The 14948-nt window shown below is 38.8% G+C and overlaps 1 protein-coding gene and 1 non-coding gene across 3 annotated transcripts in view; one reads left to right on the plus strand and one right to left on the minus strand.

Annotated features, from left to right (window-relative positions):
• Positions 1–14948, plus strand: part of CDH2 (cadherin 2) — a 210119-nt gene that overhangs the window by 160905 nt on the left and 34266 nt on the right. For both annotated transcript variants that reach the window (XM_081801460.1, XM_081801459.1), the window contains exons 7-11: positions 583–755; positions 9268–9405; positions 10076–10261; positions 12542–12795; positions 13752–13894. In XM_081801460.1, the coding sequence (XP_081657586.1) occupies positions 583–755; positions 9268–9405; positions 10076–10261; positions 12542–12795; positions 13752–13894 (894 nt within the window). The remainder of the gene's footprint in view (positions 1–582; positions 756–9267; positions 9406–10075; positions 10262–12541; positions 12796–13751; positions 13895–14948) is intronic.
• On the minus strand, positions 1349–1455 carry LOC115941177 (U6 spliceosomal RNA). The gene has a single exon (XR_004075931.1). It is a non-coding gene; the product is annotated as a U6 spliceosomal RNA (small nuclear RNA).

Here is a 14948-nt window from a genome sequence, read left to right on the forward strand (position 1 = left end):
CTTGTAATCTCCTAGGAAATAATGAACCACAATGCCAAACCCCTATTCAGTGTACCAAAACAGTAATGCATGGAATGATTCCTTATGACCTGAGTAAATGGAGTGTGCATCGTTATGCACACAGCTTACTTTCAGAAAGTGACTTAGGCATTGAGGAGAATCATGCTCAGCATGTCATTTTCGATGTTCTTGTATAACAGAGGAAAACATGGCAAAGGGAAAGTATCAGTGGCCATAAAAGATGTTGCTAATGGCATCTATACTATTATTTGCATTTTATGTAAATAAAGGTCTGAAGTGATCTTTTCTTTGAGTCATATAGTGAACTTATAAAATGAGTCTTTACAAATGTATACATTTTTAATAATTTTCCTTTCGAGGATCTAAACCATGTTTTATATTTTTTAAAGCGAGTGCTGTTCTTATCAGTAGCATTTTTAATTAAATCTAAGTGACTAAATGTTTGTTTTGAAAAAGTGAAACTAAGATTGATCCGAAAGGCAAATACACCTTTTAGGTATATCTATTTAGGAGACCTTCAAGTGCAGGGTGACCATTCATTTTCCATGTGTACTGTTCTAGGAACATATGTGATGACGGTCACTGCTATTGATGCGGATGATCCAAATGCCCTAAACGGGATGCTGAGGTACAGAATCCTGTCCCAGGCTCCGAGCACCCCTTCGCCCAACATGTTTACAATCAACAATGAGACTGGTGATATTATCACAGTGGCAGCTGGACTTGATAGAGAAGTAAGCCAACCAAAAACTATTTGAATTTGTTGTTTAATCTTAAAGGTGCACGTGGTATGACATGCAGTTTATCTCCAGGTAACAATACATAGACAGTATTATTCAATATCAATTTTTTAAAGAAATCTTGTGCTATTTTCTACCGAACTTTGAATTGGTTAAATGATGTATGCATACTGGATAAATCATTGCCGGTCCATGTAATATTTAGAGTATAATTGACTAAGTTCATTAGATACATCTGGTATCTGATTTTTTAAATTCTTGACATTTTTCTCAGTTTTCCCTTACATTCAAATGTTTTTGTGAGGAATTAAATTAAAAACCGTGCCCAAATAATGTGTGCATAAATTTAGGTTAATTTTTAACAGTCATATTGTTTTTAAGATTTATTTATTTATTTTGGGGGTGGGGTGGGGGTGGGGAGGGGCAGAGGGAGAGGGAGAGAGAGTCTCAAGCAGACTCTGCTCTGAGCATGGAGCCCCACGTAGGGCTCGATCCCATGACCCTGAGATCATGACCTGAGCCAAAACCCAGAGTCGGATGCTCAACCAACTGCACCACCCCAGAGCCCCAACAGTCATTTAGTTTTTTTTAATAATGAACACTTCACGAATTTGCATGTCATCCTTGTGCAGGGGCCATGATAATCTTCTCTGTATCATTCCAGTTTTAGTATGTGTGCTGCCGAAGTGAGCACCCCAACAGTCATATTTTTAAGAGGCTACAAATAACATGTGTGCTGAGGTGTTTTGTAGCCTCTCTGGATAACCTGGTTTGGTAAAAAGAGATTATCTCCTTTATTAGAATTTTCCCCTTGACTCTAAGATTAACTTACTTAACAGGCTTGAAGACTAGCAATGGCATTAATTCTACTGACAAGCCTTTAAAGTTATAAATGGAGAAAGACAGACTTCTGGCATAATTTTTGTTGAAAAAGGCATAAAATGTTGACAACACTGAAATACCATGTAGTGTCACAGTCTGAGAGTGGATGGGCATTTTGGTTAATTCTCAATGCTCATCTCACTGTGACAGACCTCAACCCCTTGGTCCTCAGACACACCTCTGTGTTTTTGGTCATGTGATTCCTTCTAGCAGGAATGCCTTGCACCTTTTTCTTGCTCTTGAACCTTCCATTTCTTCATGTTTCTATTTAAGCCCCACTTATATCCTCTCCCGAAAACCCTGTCCCTAATGAATCTTTTACACTCTTTCTCTATGCTGTTCTGACCATTTTCTTAAGAGATTCTCAAGCTCATTATTGACCATCAGTAATCATTGCGTGAGTGAATTATCAAAGTGCTAATTCATAGACATTTGTGCTTTGTAGATTTCTGGCTGAGCCAGCTTTTATAGTATGAGGTCTCATAATCTGAGACCTCAGATTAAGTATGTCAAAAGGAAACACTATACCTACTGTAATAAATATTATTGACAAGGATTTTAGGAGTTGGTTTTTATGACGCTTTATTTGCCCCAGTAGCATTCACTTGAATTCGATCGAAGAAAACATTACTATTGCAATTAATTATATACGCAAGATAGTGCTAGAAGCACTTTAATAAAGTAGTATGAACAAATCAAGATTACTTTATTCACAACTGAACTGAGCTGGGAGCCTTACTTAGGAGTTAGATGTATGCCTGTAACATGTATCTATTAACTTCCGGGTGTCACTGATTCTTTGTCCAGGAATATTCTGTATTGGAGATAGTTGAAATTTAGTGTTTGCAGTAGTACTTTTCATTCAGTGATACTTGGAGCATGCATGTCTTTTCACCTCTTCCATTACCGTATGAAGTGCAGTTCTTAAATGCCAGTAATCAGCATGCATGCATATTTTGTTTGAGAATAGGGGGTGTTTTCTAACATTCTCTCTTGAGTGCCAGGTTGCTCATATACTGTGTAGGTATGTAGCTCATCCCCCAATATAAATATTTCTCTTTCATTCACACTTTTCATTGGAAGATACAGAAATGGGGCTTCCTCATGTTTGCACACGGCAATATTCTTATCGCATTGAGTCTGGCTGTTTCATGACAAGAAAGAGAATTAAAGATCATTTTACTAAAGCAGACCAGCCATATATAAAAACTAGAGAGACTGCATTTAGTTTAGAGGATGAAAGCCTGACGCGGTAGCCTAATTGTGGTTAAGTTTATTTTGCAGTGGACTGAGGCTGTCATGCCCCACCCCCGATGAAATGAACGTGGAAATGGATTAGAAACGTTAGAATCATGTGTGAGAAATAGCTTCTTGACAGTGAAATTATTAAACACAACAGTGAGTTACTAGGGGAAATTATGGAAAACCTTCCTTTTCTGAAAGTCATTTAATGGGGAAAAAAATGTATCTATCTCAGATGGTTTATGGTAATTCTGCCTGAGGCCAGGCATAAATTACTCTGACTTCTTCAGGCCTTGTGCAGGCCTGAGATTCTTTTATTTCTATTAGAATTCACAGTGTTCTTTCTGTCAAAAGTAATTTCAGTTGTTCTCCCAGGATATATGACACCTACAGGTGATTGAACTCGTAATCATTGAAATGCTTACTGAGATTCCGTTTTTTATTTTACTTTAATCTGTAGGTTTAGAAAAATATCAGTTCTTCAGGTTGCATTACTTGGCGGTGCCTTTTCCTGGCACTTTCTTTTCTCCACCCCTTTCCCTTGATGTCCATCTCCTGCCCTTTTCGGGTAGGACTACTGATGGCTCGCCCTCTGCTTCCGTGGGTGTAAATCCTGGGACTGCCTGTTATGGGCTATTTGACCTTCAGTGTATTAACCTGAAACCTTAGTTCCCACATCTGTGAATGGGGATAAAAATATATTACCTCCCCCGTGGGATGGTCGTAAGGGTTATGTAACACAAGGCATAAAGCATTCAGCACTGTGCCCAATAAATATTAGCTATTGTTTTCCTCTGTTGCCATCATAAATCCAGCCTCAGCATCTACTGGGTGGGCACTATCACTTTGGCTCTTCAGCATTGTTTTCTCATGGCAAAGAAAGAAAAATACTTCCTGTTTTCCAAGCCTACTGATCCTTTCTGTTGTGCTCTCAGCTCCATGTTCTCCTGTGTTCCACTGTGTTGGTCTTCCCTTCCCTACAGGTTCCCTTCTAAAACCCCACAAGTATCTTTATAATCTGTAAACATGCTGAGTCTCCCCTGTGGTAAAATGACTCTCCACGACCCCTAGGATGACGTCAGAGCTCTGTAACATGGCACTCCAAACCCTCTGTGACATTGGTCCTAAAGCCTTCTTTGGTCTAACCTCCTGGGATTCCTTGCCTCCTGTTGAAGAACAAGTGATGTCCAACACTCATACAACCACATGAAACTCCTTGTACAAATCTTTTGTTCCTGTGGTTTCCTCTGCCTGGAGATTTCCTTTCCCATCTCTGTAGAGCAGGGTGACCCTCACTCTCTGAGAGCCAGTCCCCAACCCCTCCCTGGGCACCCCTAGTAGTCTCTGCATTCCCCGAGATGGGCAAAGACTATGTTACATAGATATTATATCTGCCTTCTTGCTCTCAGTATTTGGTGAGGCTGATGGGCTCCTTTTCACCCTGCATAGGAACCCTGAGGAAATGTTCACATTACGTGATTTTCTCCTTCTTTTCAACACCATACTCCTTGAAAGGACAGCCCACACTCACGCTCAGTTCCCACTCCCTCCTCATCTTAATACTTGGCTTTCTGCCTGCCTACCCACTCAGGATGCCCCCTTGTCATGCACGTATTCTCACTTTCTAGGAGGGCACTAATATAGTGGAGCGATTAACAGTAGACTCTGGAGTCAGAGAGACCTGGGTTCAAATCTCGTCTCTGCTACTTATGGCTGGGTGTCATTGTGCAAGCTTCCTTGCCTCCGTAAGCCTTGGTTTCCTTATCTGGAAAATGAGGATTAAAAAAAATCCGGGCACCTGGGTGGCTCAGTCGGTTAAGCATCTGCCTTCAGCTCAGATCATGATCCCAGGGTCCTGGGATCAAGTCCCGCATCGGGCTCCCTGCTCAACGGAAGGTCTGCTTCTCCCTCTCCCACTCCCCCTGCTTGTGTTCCCTCTCTCGCTGTGTCTCTCTCTGTCAAATAAATCAATAAAATCTTTAAAAAAAAAATGTCCACCTGCCTTATGGGATTATTGTGAGGACTGAATAAGATAATGTATACTGCTTAGCAGTGTATCTGGCAGGTCGTTAGTACTCAGTCTCAAAAAATGTTATCTTTTTTTTCTTATCAAGGCCCTTAGAACAATGTCAGCATACATGAAGCATTCAAAAAAATTTTTAGACTCCAGACATACAAGATAGATGGTACGATCAGCCGCATTTCACAGGTGAAGGAACTGGAGCTTCCCGTTTAAGAATTTGAACAGCGTCACAAACCTATACTTACTCTAAGTTCTCATGACATTATTATTAATTGTCGATCCCCTAACCCAGTGCATCCAAGAGCAATCTATCATCTCCCTAAATCTGATTCCTGATCAGTTTCCCATTTCATGTGACCAGTCTCCCAAGATCACAGTCTACCTGCCTTTACCATGCACTGCCATCCATCCACTGATAGATTTAGTTGTCACGTTCCTCTCAATTTACCCCCAAAACGTCTCTTGCATTCATTCTTCCCTCCAGACTTTGAGGACTGGTTTGGATGCCCCTGCTGAAGTCCCCGTATCACTCCTTCCAACTCTTACTACAGGTGCTTTGTACATCTGCTCCTGTGATCCATTAATGGTTGCCTCCATCACTTAAGGATATCAAGGCTATCTCTGGCGTCATTCATTATTTTATCCAAGTAAATACTACATTGCCTGACATCTAGTAGACATTCATTAAATGTGTGCCAAACTGAATGAACGACCGAATGCTCTCACTTATTCATTCGCTCATGTCACTTTAGTTCAGTGTTTCAAAAGTGTGGTGCACAGGTGTGATGATTTTTATTGATACATGTGGGGAAGCCTCTTGAGAAAACTGGAGACCACAAGTCTTCAGATGCTACTCCATCAAGTAGAGACTGCCAGAGTACAAGGATTATAGTGTGTTTATTTTTACAGTTATATTTATGGCAGGTGATGTTGGTCTTCCATTTATGGTACTTTTACAATAAATTAAGTTTTTTAAAAGGGAGTGAATGTCAAGATAAATGTTACGTGACTCATGATACAGAAATATGAGGATAAGTCAGCATTGGGAAGATGGTGTGTGAATCACTGTAGTTTGGGAAATTAGCTAGTTTATACTCCCAGTGTATGATTTAATGAATAAATAACAGCTACCATGTAAATAAGATGGGTTTTCCCAAACCTGGAATGATTTTTATAGTGAAAGGCAAAGCCCAGGATTTCTCATCCATTCACCCATCCAACCACCAAGTCAAAGGCATTTATCACTTGCTTACTCTGTTCAGGCATTACAAAGCAGGGGCCTGAGGAGGGCCGTGTGTTTGTGTGTACATAACCAGGAGGACAGACATATGGATTGATAGCAGCCATATAAACTAGAAACAGTGATAAAGGTGTACCCATGACAGTCCAACAGCTCTGCCTCCAGGACTTTCTGAAGCCATCTCTGGGGTGGCTTTTCCGCTTTGTCTTTGCCAGGCTCAGGGTGAAGGGGAGGGTCCTGAAGCCCATAGTTTCTCACCCTTGGCACTATTGACATACTGGATTGGATAAATCTTTTTGATGGGGGGGCTGTCCTGTGTAGTGGGATGCTTAACAGCATCTCTGTCTGGCCTCTATGGTCATCCATTAGGTGTCAGTAGCAACCCCCAACTGTGTTAACCAAAAATGTCCCGGGAATGGTCAAATGTCCCCTGGGGGGGAGGGGCAAAATTACCTCCATTGAGAAGCACCGTTCTAGCCTGAGGGAAATACCAGAGGCAGTGGTGTAGGGTCACAATAGGCATTTGAAAGTAGATACAAAAAGCTCAAGGTGCAGGGTAAGTGGATGAAAGGTGATACATTGCTTTGATAAGTAAGATGGATGAGTCACAGAGAAGGATTGATAGCAAATACATGAGTTGAGATTTTACCCGCCTAGAAGAGGAAATAAGGAAACGTTTCTAAGCAAAGTCCCCTTGATCAGATATGGGATTGACGATGGGAAGTCAAATTCTTATGGAATCTGAATGTCAGTCATTCAGAACCAGATGCCCAGGGACTAAATTAGGCAAGAAGCCCTAAATAGTTTGGTTGTCTAAAACAGGCTGTCATGTCTTCCTTACTAAATGTAAGAACATTTTACCAACCAAGCATTTGAAAATGGAGATTATATTATTTACCAAGTCGGATTTTTTTTTTTTATTTGGAGAGACATTGTATTTTAGAAATAACAATGTTCTTTTGTAGCTTAAAGATTCTAAGACTAACTTGAAGTAGTAGGAAATGTCATATATTAGCTACTGATCCCAATATTTCAGCTCAGTGGAAAATTATATATATTATGTTTATATAATTTTAAAGTAGACATTATAATTTAAAGAGCAGACATTAACAAAGAACCATATTTCCATACAATATCTGTGTGGGTTTTTTATCTTCTTTAACAACAACAATAAGAAAAACCTCTTCCTTTTTTTGAAAATGTTCATCTGCTTCTGCAAATAACTAACAGAATTGCTTTCAAAGTCGTAACAAATTTTTATTTTCATGATTTTCAGCTAGGAAGTTGAACTGAGTGCCCTACAAAATTCTCTCACTAACCATGAGAACATTAAGCTGAAATGACACTTGATTGGGAAAGGAAATCATTGAGAAATATTTTAGCCTACGTAAACATGCTGGTGAGGTGTTATGGGTTAAGAAAAAATTTACAGGGCTCAACTAGCGCTATTCCTTTGTTTCTTTTTTTTTTTTTTTTTATAATTCAAGTAAGTGGTATTTTCTTTTTTAGGAAGACAAATAAATAACTCCTAGAGTTTGGCATTTGGGTGGACAGAGACTTCAAATCAGATGTGTGGGGTTTGGCTTTTTCTCCTACCCGTTTCTTCTTCCTTGCCCTTCCCACTAACAAACTAAATCAAAAGCTACAATTTGTGTCTGTTCCAGCCAGCTCCAGAAATCCCTTAAGAATGGCCATTCATAATGTTAGCTATATTTAGAATCAGGGAAAACTGTGCTTTGCAGTGACAGTTTATTTTTGTATGAAGAAGTGAGTTTTGTTGTTCAGAATGTTTTAACATTTATGAAAAAGATCTATATTTTTATATGTGCCAGTTTCCACAGAGATTTCAAATGACTTTAGAAAATCATTTTGGTTAGCGTAATATAAAGTGTATTTGTCAGCTAGTGCTATAGACTTCTCAGACAGTCTGTAGATATTCTCTTAGATACAGTGCAGCTTAATTTGGCTCCCTCTTTTAAAAACTCAATTCAGATGGGGCTCCTGGGTGGTCCTTCACCATTTTGGTGAAGGTTTTGGCTCAGGTCATGATCTCAGGGTCATGAGATCGAGCCCCGCATCAGGCTCAGGTCATGATCTCAGGGTCATGAGATCGAGCCCCGCATCAGGGGCTGAGCTCAGCTCAGAGTCTGCTTGAGATTCTCTCCCTCTTCCTCTCCCTCCTCCCTGCCTCTCTCCCTGCTCTCTCTCTCTCTTTCTCAAATTAATAAATAAATAAATACAGGCATACATAAAATATTTTAAAATTTTTCAGTTTGGAATTTAAAAGCAGTGATACCTATTTGGTAATAGCGATCTACATGCAGATGTATCTATGTCCCTCCTAGGTATGTGGGCGCAATGAGTGTTAGGCCAAAATGGCAATCCGTTGAGTATGCAACAATTAAGTACCACTGTGTTCCTTAGTTACAACTAAAGACATAAACATAAACCCTCTAATTAGGTTTTAACTTCACTTAAGAATATATCTCTCCTACATAGTTGTGAATAGTATGTACTAATGGAAAGTAGGAGAAAATACTCTATCAACCTTGTTATAATAGAGAGAACTTATATGAGAATATATTAAAAGAAAGCATACTCTGTAAAATGAAATATGTGAAAACATATATATATGTGTGTATATATACGTATATACATATACATACATACATACATACATACATACACATATACATATATATATACTCTACCAAGATTTTTCATTGTCTTTAGTATTCTAAACTGGGTAGAAACTAACATATGAGAAAGTAAACACAAGCCAAATGACTTGAACGCTTGATCACAATGTTGTGAAGTTCAGAAGAAAGGGGAAGGTTGAGACCAGATGGAAGTTTCCGCTTCTCTGTGAATTTCACACATCTACAGTGCGATCTTTTCCGCAAGTAGAGGTGAAAATATACGTCACCTCTCTCTAGACAAGAACCAGACCTGTGCTTCTCAAGTTAAAAGTCGGCTCCACTTGGGAAATTTCAAGCAATGTTAATCAGAATGAATGATGCTGTGCTTTCTGTGTGTAATAAAGAGCTATTTACAGAACAACTGCTGTGTCTACTTGAGGAATTAGTTTCATCTAAGGTGTTATCTTTTTGTCTTTCTAGAAAGTGCAGCAGTATACATTAATAATTCAAGCTACAGACATGGAAGGCAATCCCACATATGGTCTTTCAAACACAGCTACGGCTGTCATCACGGTGACAGATGTCAATGACAATCCTCCAGAGTTTACTGCCATGACGGTAAGTACAGACTGTCACTCACAAAACTTAGGTCTGTGGTCCGTTACTGAGAAGTTTTGTCATGAATAATAAATGCATTAAATAGAGGTAGACCTTGCTTACCCTCGTTGTAGATTGGCTACGCTCTCAGACGTTTTCTGTCACCAGGACTTTTAAATGAGGCACCTGAGTAATTTGTTTTCTCCTAGTCTCCCAGGTCCACTGATGAAGTTGTTAAAATATGCCACGTGGAAGAAATGGCCTAAAAATACTTGGTGCTGTTATAACAGAATATTTATAAATATTTTCAGGTGCATGAAATTGAACGGATATTACATGACTGATTTATGCAACTTTGTCGAGAATATAAATATTATTTCTTGAGGAAAATTATTTCCCTCAGACAAGTCCTTTTCTCCAACCCTGCATTAATCACCCAGATACTCACAAATGGACACTAATTTTAATATTAATGAAACTAACATCATTTGGAAGAAATTTTGACTGCTGAGAAAAGTGATAGTGTTTTTAAAGTGAAACGTAAATGCTGTGATTACCTGCATTACTGATTTCCTCATTTAGTGTGTGTAATAAAGATTCAGTGGGGCAGTAAAATCAGGGCAGTGTGGTCATCAAGACACTCTGTCTTTCACCAGGTCACTCCTCTGACCGAGGTTTGTTTTTTTTGTAGTTCTATGGTGAAGTCCCTGAAAACAGGGTAGATGTCATAGTAGCGAATCTAACTGTGACCGATAAGGATCAGCCCCACACGCCAGCCTGGAATGCCGCGTACAGGATCAGCGGCGGGGATCCTACGGGGCGCTTTGCCATTCAGACAGACCCGAACAGCAATGACGGCCTCGTCACCGTAGTCAAGGTAAGTGCCACTTGGGCCGCTGATCTCTCTGACAGGCACCCTGCATTGACCAGTCCATGCTCCCTCGCCCATAGTTTCCTTTTGTATCTTAGGGTTTTGTTTTTTTTTTTTTCTTTCAGACACCTTTAAATCTAGAATTAATATATTTTGGGGAGTCACATTTGTTTTTTGGTTTTTTGTTTAGTTTATGTTGAGGCTACATTGGGGCCAACATAAATGTTCTCACATTGTCTCTGGAATACGACTGGGTTTCAATCATTTTGGACAATTTTAACATTCTGAAGACAGGACTGCCCTCCACAGTGTTGACTGTCCGTGTAGTTAGATGTGTTCGTGAGATGGCACACCCTGAAGTATTGATCGCCAGTTGATAGCTATTAGGAAGGATGCCCCACACCTGTTATTCTCAAGGTGCCCTTTGAGTATTGACTCAGAGAACAAACCAGAAAATATCACAAAAGTAAAAGGGGATGAGTAGGGACAAAGAGGGCCTACATTCTGAAAATGTTGTGAATTTATATTCCTGTTTTTAAATGCTATATTCAAGACAATGTTTTAATTGTCAAAAATCAAACAAAGCAAACACTGAGCGCTAGAAGCAAGGGGATGTTAACTTCACAGGTAATAAATACGTAGCTATAATGTAAAAGTTCCTTAAAGTGAGCATCTCTTCCTTCGAGCCCCCAGTGAAGAGATGTGTTTCTTTGCCTCACATCCCAACAGTTGATTTGTAAGTGAACCCAAATGTGGATCTTGCCTAGGAGGGTGCTCTGAGGGGTCCGTTGCCTAGAATTTCATATGCGTGTGAGTAAAATAGAAATTTCCCCTGGGAGGAGGTGGGCGTTGGAAATTTCTCTGCATAGCGAAGAACATAGCGATCAGGAAGCACACCCCAGACCCAGACCGTTTGTGTTCGAATCCCAGCCCTGCTTTTGGGAGTGGTGTGAGCACGGCAAGTTGTGGAACCTCTCTGAGCCTTAGGGTCCTCATGCGGAAAGTAGGGAGGATTACAGTATCGAAGTCATAGCATCGTTCTGAGGGATACACTTAATACGCATTTAAGGACAGACTTGCGCATACCACGTAGCATAAATAAATATTATGTCCTGGACTTTTCATGTAGCTAATGAAATCACTCAAAGAATTCTACTTTCTGGCTTCTATACTGTCTTGTTTAGAATAGCTGAGAAAGGGAAGTTGAATTGGAGATTTTTAGAGTGAGAGAAAAAGAAACTGTGTTTGAAGGTTTTGAGGAGGTGGTCTAGGGTAGGAAACTAATAATGGGGCTTTCTCATTAGCTTCACTCTTAATCCTTCCTAGACCATCTAGGAGGGCATGAGAGCTTGTCAAGCTCTTTTTTTTTCAAATTCTTATGGCACAGTAGTGTTTATCTGCACCCCACTGGAAGGTGATCAGGGGAAATCAAGAGTGGAAATGAAAGTCCAGTCTGATCACTTGACTCCTGGTAACTCTTCTGTTGACAGTAGGCTTCAGTGGAAATTTGGAAGTTAATATTTACATTGTGGGTTATTTGTGCATTGCCTCTATCTAAAGTGTTGTTCTTAGATTAGGGATTCTCACAGACCAGTAGAATACCTAAAATTCTTTTGGGGAGACAGCCAGAGTTTTGGTTTGCTAAGTAAGGGAAAAACAAAAACAAGAAAAAGCCTACAAATACTATTATTTTTCATAAGTGTGTGTACATGTCTCTACTTTAAAATGTGTTTCAAATTATGAATGTTATTTTTAAATAGAATTTAAATTTAAAATTTAAATAGAATTAAGTTTTTGTTTTATGAAAAAATTGGATTTTATAGTTTGGGGGCTTTGGTTTCTTGGGGTTTTTTTTGCACTTCATCACAGATATAAAAGGTCTCCTGGATGAGGAGTGGTCTTGATACCAACGTTTGAGAGTATAATCTAGACATTCGGGTTCTCACTTGACCTCAGACTATTTAGTATTTTTGGTTAACGATGCTGTTCTTAAGAATAGTCAAGTTTTTAGATGTAGCTGATGCAATCAGTGCAATAGTAATACACATTATTTTGTTAACATAAATCAATAAAGTACCTGAGATTTACAGACGTCTTACACAAACAGGCTCAATTGTGATAAATATTTCAATCATTGGCCATGCTAATGCATGTTTTCCAGACATTTGAGAGGAACCTGTGGTGCAGAGAATGAAAAATTAATGTTTTGGAAATGGAGTTGAAAACTGTAGAATACAAATATTCTTATTTCCTGCAAAAATATGGTTTCTTTTTTTTTTTCCCCAGCCAATTGACTTTGAAACAAATAGGATGTTTGTCCTCACTGTCGCTGCTGAAAATCAAGTGCCATTAGCCAAGGGTATCCAGCACCCACCTCAGTCAACTGCAACTGTGTCTGTCACAGTCATTGATGTGAATGAAAACCCTTATTTTGCCCCAAATCCCAAGATCATTCGCCAAGAAGAAGGCCTTCATGCTGGAACCATGTTAACAACATTCACCGCTCAGGACCCAGATCGATACATGCAGCAAAATATTAGGTATCAAATGCCACTCATGGCATTTTTTCAAAATTCACTTCATGTTCTGTGTTGTGCACAAAATTTATCTACTTTTTGAATGAGAAATTTGAACTGGAACCAAAACGACTCATTACAAAATTATTTTTAATTCCTTGATGAAGCTTCCTGTCAGGAAATAAATCAATGAGTATATCAGATAGGAAATAGAAGAATGGCTCTACTCATGTATTATTTGAGGAAAAAAATGTTCCCTGCCTCTTTTTTCTCTGCCCCCTTTTATCTTTTTATATTTCATAATAATTTAGCCAGTGCTATTATATCAAATGTTGCAAAAAGTTTTCACTGAGAGTAAATAGGGCTCGGGAGCTGTAACATTCATCTCTTCTCCACACATCAGGAAAAAAGGAAAACTCATGCCAAAAACAAGATATAAGAGCTAATTATTTTTGCCTCTTACCTGTGCAGTAGTTATAGGACTTATAAAACGTATCTGTAAAGATTTCCAACCTCAGCAAAATCTAATTTATCCTTCCTGATGAGGGAGTAGATTGTTGGCAGAGCATACCCCACATGACTATTATCCATTGCTGGTGATGATAATTTTTTAAATTAGCTCATATTTAATTTAACTTCTTTCAGAATTGCTGCTAACAGATAAATGCATATCTATTGCATTTCTCTATACGTTGATATCAAGATAGATAAATAGCTAACTAATAGGCGTATTGAACTCCTACAACTTTTTACCCTTCAAAACAGGAAATTTTTTCCAATCTTTATTGGTTATCCGAGCTTGAAAAACTTAGCCTCCACCCAGAATAAAAAGGAGTTTAAGCTGATAAACCGACTGATACATAGAAATCTACTTTATATAGACTCAGTGGCATTTTCTTTGAAGAATGTAGTTCTGTGTAGTGTAGTTATTTTTTAAGTATATCGAAAAATTTAAATTTACTAATGCTTTCATTTTGTAGATACACAAAATTGTCTGATCCTGCCAATTGGCTAAAAATAGATCCTGTGAACGGGCAAATAACAACAATCGCTGTTTTGGACAGAGAATCACCAAACGTGAAAAACAATATATATAATGCTACTTTCCTTGCTTCTGACAATGGTACGTAATTAAATATGGTCACTGTATTACCGTGTATGTTGTTAAAGAGAGTAGAGCCTCATCACGAATGCATCATCGAGAAACAAGGTTTTCTCCCCAACTCAATTGTTTAGAAAACTGACCTTTATTAAGCTGAGGCCCCTATGTCTATTTTCTATTTCTGCTGGGTGTTCTCACATGTTCCCTATCCTCTATAATGTTCGCAATGTCCACATGCCCTCGGTGTCAAACTCAGATTGTGATGACAAACCTCTGCAGACTTCTGCCCTGAGACACATTGACTGCGCCTTACTGCGCGTCTAGCCTCGTGCCTCAGTGGCCTTGAGGCGATCTTTTTATATTTCTTACGGTCAGTCTATTTGCTGACATCAGTTGGTCTGTCTCTAGCATTTTTTTCTCTTTGTAATTCTCCGCCTCTAGTCCGCCATGGATAGCTATGAGACTCTTAATTGCGTGCGTAAAGTGAGATAAGTGAATACACAAGCTTTTGTGTGTTAGTTTTGGAACATACAGTCTAGGCCCTTTTTTTTCCTTTCTGGGTGTCTGCTGGATTCTAAATGATTGAGATTAATAAATAGCCCTCTTTTTTTCTTTCTTTCTTTCTTTCTTTCTTTCTTTAGTTATATAAGACAAAAATGACTTACGTAAACCTGGTGATGGATTTATTTTGCTTTGTTACTACTAATGGTGTAATGTATGGTGATTAACATAACAAAATAAAATAAAAAAAATAAAATAAAGAACTATAAAATTATATGCATGAATGTTGGTTGTTACAACCAGATTTGTCATTCACCAAGGTGGATTTTTTCTAATTGAAAGAGTGTTTGATAGGATAGAGAAGTGGGTGGTTACATCTGTGTTAGCCGTGATACTTGGCAAATGCACTTAACTTCAAATTGAAGCTGGATGTGGAGCACTGGTTCTGCTCCTTAATGATGGGGTGAGCTCTTATACTCTTTGTGCCTTCGTTTCATTATTGATAAGTTGTTTTTGCAGCTTGCCTATTCTATAAAGTTTTTATGAAAGTCAAATATTACATGTGATAATGAGT

This window comes from Leptonychotes weddellii, chromosome 13, assembly GCF_054177405.1.
Source record: "Leptonychotes weddellii isolate Sample4059 chromosome 13, ASM5417740v2, whole genome shotgun sequence".
Taxonomy (NCBI): Eukaryota; Metazoa; Chordata; class Mammalia; order Carnivora; family Phocidae; genus Leptonychotes; species Leptonychotes weddellii.